At 43.9% G+C, this 11,072-nt stretch overlaps 1 protein-coding gene across 1 annotated transcript; it reads right to left on the reverse strand.

Annotated features, from left to right (window-relative positions):
* Nucleotides 1–3,826: 3,826 nt before the first annotated feature.
* LOC128573733 (WD repeat-containing protein 82-like) lies at nt 3,827–6,189 on the reverse strand. Its single transcript, XM_053574098.1, has one exon. It carries the CDS (start codon nt 6,108–6,110, stop codon nt 5,169–5,171), a length of 942 nt encoding a protein of 313 aa, XP_053430073.1. The 5' UTR covers nt 6,111–6,189; the 3' UTR covers nt 3,827–5,168.
* Nucleotides 6,190–11,072: the final 4,883 nt, after the last annotated feature.

Below are 11,072 nucleotides of genomic sequence, written 5' to 3' on the forward strand. Positions count from 1 at the left end.
TTTCTGTTCAGTCTGTCAGCTGCTGCAGGTTGGTGGTAAGGAGAGGATCTTCCCTGTCAACCCTCGAGTGGCAGCTACACAGCACCCACCAGCTGTTCTGAAACAGAAAGGCAAAGCGACATGTGTCAGGGTTCTCTGTTGCTAGGGCCCACTCGCACTATTGAAGGAGAAAAGAATTTAGGAAATGAGTTGGGAAGTTCACAGACTCTCTGGGACAGACAGCAAATCAGGCTTTTCTGGGTCTGCATGGCAGTGAATAATATCTGGATTACAGGATGGAACTTTCCAGTGGAGACACCACAGCCTGCTGCGTGGACCCTGGGCACTGGATTGCAGACACCAGTCACGGCTGCCTCTGGAAACAACAGGCCATTATGCCCAGAATAGATTCCTTACAAAGCCTTCATTACCTCAACAGCTCTGTAATGGGCATCTCCCCATGGATGCTGATTGGCCAAGTCCAGGTCACAAGACTGTACTCTCCCTACAGAAGATATTGACAAAGCAAGTTTCTGGCCTCCATATTTGGAGATCAGATGGTGCCTAAGATGGGAAATTACCCAAAACACAGGGCTGTGTTTAGATGTGCGGGGCAGCCAAAACCATGCCAAAGGTCTCCTATAAATACAAAAGGATTTATTCTCTCTCACTTGGTGTTCTAATTTAAATTTTATTTCCAATGTGTCTGAGGACAGTCTTTAGGAAGAATTCCTGATTAATCCTCAAGCACTCTCCATGACTGTATATACTGGATTCTTTGCTTACAAACAGGAGAAAGCGACTCTAGTTAATGTAAGCCAAGAAAAGGAGTTTTGTTGGAAAACTTTGTGTGAGATCTAAGTGAATTAAATCTGGTGAATTGGGTTTTAGGAATGATGAGAGCCACGGAAGTTTCTGGACTCTGGCCCACAAAGCCGAACAGGTATTCTCTCCCCCCACTTACTCTGTGGCGCATATCACTGCCTAAAACTATCATGTGTTTGCTACTCTTGTTTTATTTTTTGTAATTTTTTCCTCTGTCTCTCCAACTAGACTGGGTAGAGACCACATCTACCCTCTTCTTCATCGTACGCCCAAGCCCATATCAAGGGCAGGCATAAGGAAAGCTCTCAGCAAATGCTTGATGAAATGCCTGCATGATGCTTGAATGAATGAAAAGTGGAGCTCTGGAATCTCTAATTCTCTCCTAACTTTAGAATTCTATGACCTCTTCAACCAGAACATGGAGACCTAGAAGACATAGATTTGGAAGCTGGAGAAATAACCAACCTTCCAATTTCCTTTTGTGTTCAGACTCCATCCAACCATCCATCCCCCCAGGAGATAGTCCCAGTCCTTCTTGAAGAATGTGCCTCCTGCTTACAATCAGGTATTTTCAAAGTGCCAAAAGGAGATTAGTCGATGGGGAGTCTCAGGTCCCAATATAGGATATTGGGCTGCATCTGTCACTCCACAGGGGAACTGTCATTTCTACCCAGTTCCAAGAAGCTATGATCTGGGGGCAGAAAGCCCTAAGAAATTATAAACTTAAAACACAGGGAGCTTAAGTGATGGTATGGGAATAGAACAAACTTTGCCTCTGGAGTCCAGGTTGGAAGCATTGATGAGCTGCCCAATTTTCTAAGGGTCTCAAATACTTAGTTAAAGGAAAGTATAAATACCCATATTAAAGCCAACTGCTGTCACTATTTAAAATGTCAGAAGATTATTTGTTTCTATTGCTTGTTCAGAAAACAACCCATGCTTAACAAATGCCCAGTGAGATATTTGTAAGAAGATTCACAGAAATGAACACTATTAAATTCGGTGCCCATTTATTCCTGCAAGCTACACATACACCCTGCTTTACTCTGAATTCTTTCCCAGTGTTTATCCACGTTGTTTCTTTCCAAGTAAAACTTATTACACAGATTCCTCAGGGCATTTTTTCTTTTCTTTACCTTTGCTTGACTCTGGTTAAATAAACTATTGATTTTGTTTTCAAGGTAATTTACGGGGGTAATAGAGATCTGATTTGATAAGTACGACCATAATGTATTCAGAATAAACACACTTTAGAGGTTCGATTAGGATTTATTATTTTTTTTAAATCAAATCAACTAAACAATACTGGCCACCATAGTGATTTCCGGGTGGTTTCGATGGGCATGAAGTTGCACATGACATTAATAATGCAGAGACAAATTGTCAAAAGGAAAATTGACATTAGGGGCAAGGGATGCTCTTTCAAACACATGTGTTCTTCAAGAATAAATTAACATAGAGGCCATCAAAGTAAACTGCAATTTTTTTTTTCTTAACATGGAAAAAATGTTTATATGTTAAGTACAAAAGGGACACAAAATTGTACATTCAGTAGGATGACAACTGTGTAAACACACCAAAAATCTATGCCCAGAAATGTCTAGAGGCACATTTAACACCAGAAGATTAACAGTGGTAGCATTTGGGTGGCAAACTGATTCTTTGTAAAATTCCCAAATTTTCATTAATAAGCAGGAATTACAATTGTAAAAGGAAATAAAAAAGAAAAAAAAAAAACTCTTCTGGCTGGTAGTTAAGCAGTGCAGTGTTGCTATCAAATATAAATCAGTGGCTTTGGCCCTGACTCTTAAGAAGGTAGTGAGCAGCCCCTCCCCACAGGAGAGCTTAAGTACCTAGGGTCTCTACTGAGGCACCTAAGCAGCCTCAGCACTCAGCTTCTCTTGGATCTTATTCTGTGTCATTCCCATCACCGTATCATCTCCAGTCACTTCTAACTGCATCTTTTTCCTTTCCTTCCCATCTCAGGACGGCTTTGCAGCCACAGGGCCCAGAATTAGAGGTCATAAAGTGGCATGTTTTCAAAGAAATGGTGTCTCAGTTTTGGACAAACAGGCACTCAAATACAAATCATTTATTTTCCTGCTGCTGGGCAAGTCAGGCTTGGTGGCTGCTCTGGTTGCAGATATGTTAAGTTATGCAGCCTTTTTTGTTAACCTAAAGTTCCAAGCACTGTGAACAATTACTCCTATCATGAATTTTCTGCCCTAAAAAGCCAGCAGTGTGCAATAACAGCTCAGATCATTTGGTTTCTAGAAGTCCCTCCACTCCTAAGAAGGCAGAACTACACAGTAAGTGGCATCATGGCAGCTACAGATTTGAGTCTACATTTGGGAAATATGTATACCTCTTGCACTTTCAGTTTGAGAAATAAGTCAAAAAGCAATTGCTTGGGCGGCACCTGTGGCTAAAAGGAGTGGGCGCCGGCCGCATATACCAGAGGTGGCGGGTTCAAACCCAGCCCCGGCAAAAAAAAAAAGCAATTGCTTAAAAAAGAAAGTGCTAGCAATTCATAGCCAATTCCTACTGCTAAATAGAAGCAGTGATGGCCTGATTTACTTCTAGCAGCTATATGTTTATGGGCAAGTCAAACTTTGTTGAGCCTGTTTGTGGATCTACAGGGAGTACTGCTTGCATAAATGTTTGTTTGGGAACTTAGTAAACTAACACACCACTCATTCTGCTCTAAGGCTATGCAGGGGAAAAGGCCATGAGCCTGCTGCAACTGACCTCAACCCGGGCCTGGCTAGAGCCCCATCCTCTCCCAAGAGAAAGCAAGGAAAAACAGCAAGAAAGCAGATGTACCAATGGGAGTGAAACATAAGTGGCAAAGCAGCTTCAGATAAACTGAAAATAGTCTGGGGCCAGCATCCTGTCCCAAATGCTGCAAGCCAGACACAGAAGCCACCTAAAGAGTAACTGTCACATAACAGGTGCACACAGATCATCAAGGGGCAAAAAAGGGGCTAACACTACAGAGAGGGCCCCAAAGGGCAGCTTGAGGAAGCCAGGGACTCATCCCAAGACCCTCACTTAGCTGCCATGGAAATAGCAAACACTAGAAGCTTTGCTTCTTCATTCAGTCTCCCGAAGAGCAAATGGTAATAAGGAAGACTCACTAACACTCTAACACTGTGGCAAACACTATTAGCAAGGATGCAATCTTTCTCCTGGGCTGTAGGACTCTCATCTCCTTTAGCAAAACCCTCGGAAACTACAGATGAGATATATATATATACACACACACATATGTATATGAATATATATGCATACATACACCTATATGCATGTGCGTATGCAGATATATTTAAATGAAGGTGCCCACACCTTTTAAAATTACAAACAACAGAAATCAAAGGTCATATATAAAAAGGCTAAATATAACATATAACACAGGCCTAGAACCAGCTCATGGTTGGGAGCTGGGAAAAAGGGTGGTATCATCTGGAGACTATGTACACAACTTGTGGTCGGCAGGGAAGGCATCGGTGTAAACAACTCAGACTCACTTCACAGTACTGGCCCACAGGAAAGCGTGATGTATCTCATGTACAAAAAAAGACTCCCACCTGCTTTTGTATAAACCAAGCTCAGCAGGCACCCAGGAGAACCATGGGTCTGTCTTGATGACAGGGTACTGCACAAGAACTCACCTGCTACCTCCTTCCTCCCTTTCAGGCTCATGAGCTCTTTTCCACCCAACACCCAGAGCCTGATGCCTGCCCAGATCACCTACCTACCCTCACAGAACTAACTGCATGGCTTCCTGACAAGCAAGGTCCTTCTCTATCTGTCCCTTTCTCTGACCCCAAAATATATGAAGACTTATTTCTGTACATGTTTAGCATCTAAGACACATAATGGCTGGGGAACAATGCCACAATTGCACAGGGAGACCCAGTACAACACATGCAGGGTGAGGGCAGGGGGCCCTAAGCTGCCCTAGCATCCCAAAACCAAGACTGTGGCTCCCCATGCATTTATGGGAGTGGAGAAGAGACGTGCAGAACAGATGACTTCACTGGCTCTTCAGCAGCAAATACATTCAAAATTGAAGGTGTCTTGAGAGTCCCACTATACCCTAATCGCAAGTCTGGGAGAAGCTTGGTGCAGTGACGGCTAAAAATCTTAAGTTCCAATTGAGTCTGCTGCATCAAGAATCCTTCCGAAGGTCAGCAAAGTCACTTTTTTTGAGCAGATGCACAGCACATCCATGGGAAGGCCATGTAAAAGGATGTTCTCCAACCCAATCAAACAATCCAATCCCACTATTATCTCAGTCCCCTCTGACTTTTCTTCTGCTGAGAAGAAAATAGCTGTACAGAAACAGCTGAGAAGCATCAGGGTCAGTCATCAATGGTGGGCAACCAGAAGGCCATGTTGGAACATGCACTGGCAAAGGTCATGTACTTGGGGTTGAACTGCAAACAGGTAATGGGTCCTGTGTGTTTACCATCCAAAACAGCTACTTTTATACCGCTCTCTACATTCCATACATGGATCTTGCCGTCGTCTGAACCAATCATAATAAACTGAGAGTTTGGAGTAAATGAAGCCTCCAGTGTGACAGCTTTGCTGTTAGCATAACCCCCAAGCGTGTGCACCACCACTCCCTTAAATGCATCAATAAGACGAATAAAGCTGCCATTGGTGGAGATGAGGATGAGCTTGCCATCATTGCTGAACTTAAGCCCTGTCCACTCACAAGTCCGATCATACTGCATCTTAAAGGTTGCAAATGGCCCCTTATCAAAAGAACGAAGGTCATAAAGTTTGACCATTTCAGAGTTGACACCTGCGGCAAAAATTAACCCTTCTGGATCAAAAGAAAAAACGGGCTTGCCCTGTTGATGTATGAGGCCCTGGCAGTTAGGAGACCGGAGATCCCAGCGTCGAATGGTCTTATCGAGAGACCCAGAAAGGAAAGTGTCATCCACAGGTGACATGGACAAGGCCACCACCCTTTTGTTATGTCCAGGAAAGTATCTGATGTATTTGTTGTCGTGTAAAGACAGGTAACGAATAGTATCGTCTATTTTGTTGGAGCTGTAAACAACGGTGCTCGCAGCATGAGTGTATCTGATGAGGTCCGCACCGTATTTCTTACTGTACAGGGTCCTCTTTGGTTTGCCCTCCTGACAGTCATAGAGCACGATGGAGTCGTCGTCGCTGCTCGAGATAACCGTCTCGCCGTTAGGGCTGAAATCCAAGGAGTTAATCTTATCTGAGTTCTCACGGAACACCTTGGCGACACGGAAGCTCCGCAGCACGCCGTCGGTGAGCCTCATGGCGGCGGCGGCTGGAGGCCGCGGCGGGCGGCGCAGGCCGGGTGGGGCCCCGCGGCACAGGCAGCGGGCGGGCGGGCTGCGAGGGGCCGACCCCGGGGGGCGGGCAGGCGCCGCAGGGGCGGGAGGGCGGCCGATAGCTCGAGGGCTTCCTTCTCCTCCCGCTTGGGCAACGCTCTCCTGCCGGGACTGCCGGCCGAGCTGACGGTTCGCCCTCAGAGACGCCTCAGGGGCAACCGGCGCGGCGCCGGCTCGTTGTGTCCGTCATCTGGAAGCGACGGGCTGACGCCGTAAACCGCAGTTTTTAAGACGCCCTCAGACCTTATTCTCGGTGGACCAGGGAAGTCCAGGGGCGTATTTGTAGGGCGGCGAGTCTATTTGTCCACCCTCAGACAATGAAGGTCAGTTTTCAAAGAGGTATATTCTGTCTATTGGATACATTGGTTGTAAGTGACAAGAATTCCAAGTCTAACTGGCTTAAGATGAAAAAAATATATATATATATATACTTATACTGCTATGTGCCAAGGAAAAGCCGGTAATAGAGCTGGCCTTGGGCACGTCCGATTCCAGAGGCTGACTGTCTCTTCCTGTGTCTATTTCAGAACAACTCTGTGGACATCACACCTAGGAACCTGCCATTCCCACAGTGGTTCCAGAAGCTTCAGTCTTACGCCTTCCATTCCCGCGTTTCTCAAACAAAGGCCCAGAATGAGCTCTGATTGGCTCTGACTAGATCACGTGCATTCCTGAGCCAATCACTGTGGCCAGAGTCATGTGGACCCTCATTGGCCAAGCCTGAGTCACGTGATCTAGTGACTCAGCCGGACTGAGACCAGCAAAGCCGTGGAAAAGATGGAGCCCAGAGGATTGTTCTGGAAGTACAGGGATGAATGCTGGGGAGGCACAAGACATCTGCCCACCACATGCTCATCCAAATAGGTTGTTCTTCTGGGTCAGCCGAAAGTTCGTTTTCCTTGTCCCCGGCTGGCCTTTGGTGCCTGGGCCTCATTTCCCCCAGCCTCAGCCCTCCACAAGACCACAGGCTCTTCCCTGAGTCTGACCTTCATAAACAGGACTTCTGCTCGCTTCCTTCCCTTCTCCACTCTTCAGCTCCAATTCCCAGGAATATCTCTTGTGCCCTCTCTGCCCGCAGCTCACTCTGCTTTCCTTACTGATGCCCTGACTCTAGGTTTCCAGCTGTGTCAACGTTCAATCACCTGAGCTCTCTCTTCCTGCTATCTCTGACATCAGGTTGGCAAGGGGTGAGCCCACTGAAGACAGCCCTTCTCTCTTGTTCACAGAGGAAATACTAAATGTGAACCCACTGTTTACTCTATAAATTGTTCTGTGACCTCAGGCTAAATGTAGTAAAACAGTGTCCCAATTAGTTTTCCTGGAAACAGAAGAAAGCAAGTGGCTTGCATAGATTAGATTAGATAGATAGCTGCTCTTTAACTCACAGTGGGGTTAGGTCCTGATAAATCCATTTTAAATTGTAAGTATCATAGGTCAAAAATTCATTTAATACACCTAACCTACCAAACAGCACAGCTTAGCCAAATGTACTTTAAAAGTGTTCAGAACACTTAGTTTTGCAAAATTATCTAACACTAAGCCTACTTTATAATAAAGTGTTGACTAGGTCATGTAATTTATTGATTTTACTGACGGAAACAACAGAATGGTTGTATGGCTACTCAAAGTAGTTTCTACTGAGTATCACATTCACAGCACCTTAACGTTGAAAAACTTAAGTTGAACCATCATAGATTGGGGACCATTTACACATTATAAATGTGTGTATATATGTGAATATATAGATAGATAGATATAGATATAAATACATGCACATACCCTAAAATTATAGAATATACGGAAAGATTCTTCTTTTTATAAGTATTGAAAATTTACCACTTACACATTGTAGAACAATAGTACATTATAATATTATTCTTAAACACACACAATAATTTATGTATGGTTGTAAAACTTCACAATCACTAGCATTTATTGAGTAATATTCTAAGCTGTTTACACTATTAATGTCATTTACTTCTCTTAATCAGGAAACTGAGGCAGAGAGAAATTCAATGAGTTTCCAATGATCACACAGCCAGTAAATGATAGAGTCAAGGGCATGCATGATAGCATTGACCTTCATCCTGTCAAGTTAAGAGTGGTTATGTGACTAGTTCTGGCCAATAGAATGTGATGGGAAATGTGTATGTCATCTGGGAAAGATGCCATTACTACCTGGTACTGTAAATGTTTTGATTTCTTGCACTAGTGATACATTCTAGATGGTGAAGAGCTGCCATCATAGGTATATAAATGAGAGTGTTGTGGCGTAGAGATCTCCACTGTCCTGAGATGCAACCTTGTTGCCTTAAGCTGCTGAGATTCGGGAATTTTTCCTTTTGTGTTACTGCCCAGTAACACCAGATGTCAAAGGGGACTTTAGCCTCATGTAAACGTTTTTATTATTTTTAATAAGGGAAATCTATTCATGTATCACATGTGTAATTAAAATGGCACTTAATAAAAGGAAACCGCAGGTGTTATAATGACAGTAGAATAATTAATCCTGACCCTGTGTCCTTAATTTCTTAGTCCATTTTGTGTTGCTATAAAGGGATACCTGAGGCTGTGTAATTTATAAATAAAAAAGGTTCATGTGGCTCATGATACTAATGGCTGGAAAGTTCAAGGTTTGGCATCTGCACCTGATGATGACCTTGGGCTGCTTATAGTCATGGGGGATTGTGAAGGGGAGCCAGCATGTGCAGGTATCTTCTAGAGAGAGGGAAGGAGGGAGCGTGGGAGGAAGGGAGGAAAGGAAGGAGTGAAGGGCGGTGCCAGGCTCTAACAACCAGCTCTCTCAAAAACTAAGAGAGAAAGAATTCACTCACACCATGCAGGGCAATAATCTATTCATGAGTGGTCTACCCCACCCCCACCCCATGGGGATCAAATTTCAACATGAGGTTTATCTGAGCCAAACAGCCAAACCATAATACCTAATAAATTAAGATACATAGTGATTTGTGTGTTCTCAATGGTTAATGATTAATAAACAAAACTTCATTTTTGGTTGTAAATCTTTCTAAAAGGTTATACTGGTGTTCATCTCTCTATTCTTCTAACTCTTCTGGTATTTTTTTAAGGTAAGCTATGTCACCTCAAAGTGTTATTTAACTTCTCAGCTGTTCACATCAAAAGAAATGATCTTTTCTTATCAAAGGCTTCTATAGCAACTCCTCTGTGCCAGGCATGTTATGCTTTATAAATATTAACTCTTTTAAACTTGACAATTACCCTTTTAAGTCACATATCATTATTAATTAATCCCATTGTGAATGAGTGAGAGAGCCAGGATTTGGTCCAAGGCAGTCTGGCCCAGAGTCCCTAACTTTCATAATCATATGATTCTGTTTTTGTATACCCCAAGGATCTAAAAGAGTGTTAATTCCATAAGTCCATCAATAATTATTTGAGTGAGTAAATGAATGAGTAAATAAATTGCACTTCCCCAAGTCCTTTCATTTACATTATTTCAAATGAATGGTGCAGCAGTCCATTGGCCATTGGCTATGATTATATCCCCAGGTTACAAGTGAGGAAACTGAGGACATGCCCCTTCCCTCCCCTGGGGGCTTCAACTGCTCTGGAGCTTCCTCCCTGACCCTCCTTTTCCTTTTTACTCCCTTTTTGGTGTTTTCTTTGGGCCTCCCTGTATTTCTCCCTGTCTGTGGCTCTCTCATCCTCTTTCTCTGTCTCTGCACTTCCCTCTCTGTCCAGCAGCCCATAAAAACATGCCCAAGTGGCCAGCCTCAGGGGTGCCTAAGGCACTAACAGAAATGACTGAAGTCTGACAATCTGTCCATTCCATCTCATCATTCACAGATGCTGCCGAAGTTCCTAGCATGTGCCAGTCCCTGGGAGTGTAAGGCCAGTCTGTCTTTTCAGGAAGCTGACAGCCTATGGGAGAGAAACATGTGTACCATTTGACCAGAGCTCTAAGAGAGGCGTGAGGGTGCCCAAGATCCCCTATCTCCCAAGGGTTTCCTGAACTCTGCCTGGAAGGTCATGAGTGTCTGCACAGAGGTCATGACATTTGATTTAGGGTAGAGTGTGGTAGTCAGAGTGTGGGTTCTAGAGTGAGGTGCCAGCCATTCAAAAGGGGACCCATGTGTGTAACCAATGGACACACCTCTCTATGACTCGGTTTCACATCTGTAAAATGGCAGACACTAAACTCAGGGCACCCACATCCCGGAGTTGCTATGAAAATTATGAGTTGGGACGTGTTATGTTTACAACAGTACTTGGCAATCATAAGTCCTCAATAAATACTGTGGCAGGAGAAAACACACAAATGGATGAGTTGAAAGCACCTTCCGTGTCTGTACAGCAGGTAAGACCAGAGGAGGACAAAATTGTTTTTTTTTCCCCCCTTAACAACCTCCAAATGCCAATGACTCCCCTGATACACCCCTTTCATGTTGGAATTCCAATATTGGCATGATGAGATACAAGTTTTATTTCATTTTAGCCAAAAGCCACACAGTCAGAATTGACATGTGCCTTCTGGGGTGGCTTCTACTAACCATGTGATCTGGGACAAAATACCCACCTGCCTGCCTCATTTGTCAGATGTGAGTAGTCATGGGGACCTGAGTAAATGTATGGAAGTTGTTCAGGGGACCTCCAGTGGACCTTCAGTATGAAAAAGAAAAAAAACACCCAACCATGTGAATTAGTACACAAACAAATGTTTGGTGTGATTACCACTGAGATCTGGGGGAAATTGCTGTTATAGCATATACCTTTCTCATATGTCTAATAAGGGGTCATGATGTTGAGTGCCCAACACTTGTCTTAAAGCAATCTTGGCAGGAACACTCACTGTTCCTACTTGGAGTGCATGTCTTTAAAAAGATTCCGGGAGTGGGATGTGGAGTC

The sequence above is a fragment of the Nycticebus coucang genome, chromosome 21 (assembly GCF_027406575.1).
Source record: "Nycticebus coucang isolate mNycCou1 chromosome 21, mNycCou1.pri, whole genome shotgun sequence".
NCBI lineage: Eukaryota > Metazoa > Chordata > Mammalia > Primates > Lorisidae > Nycticebus > Nycticebus coucang.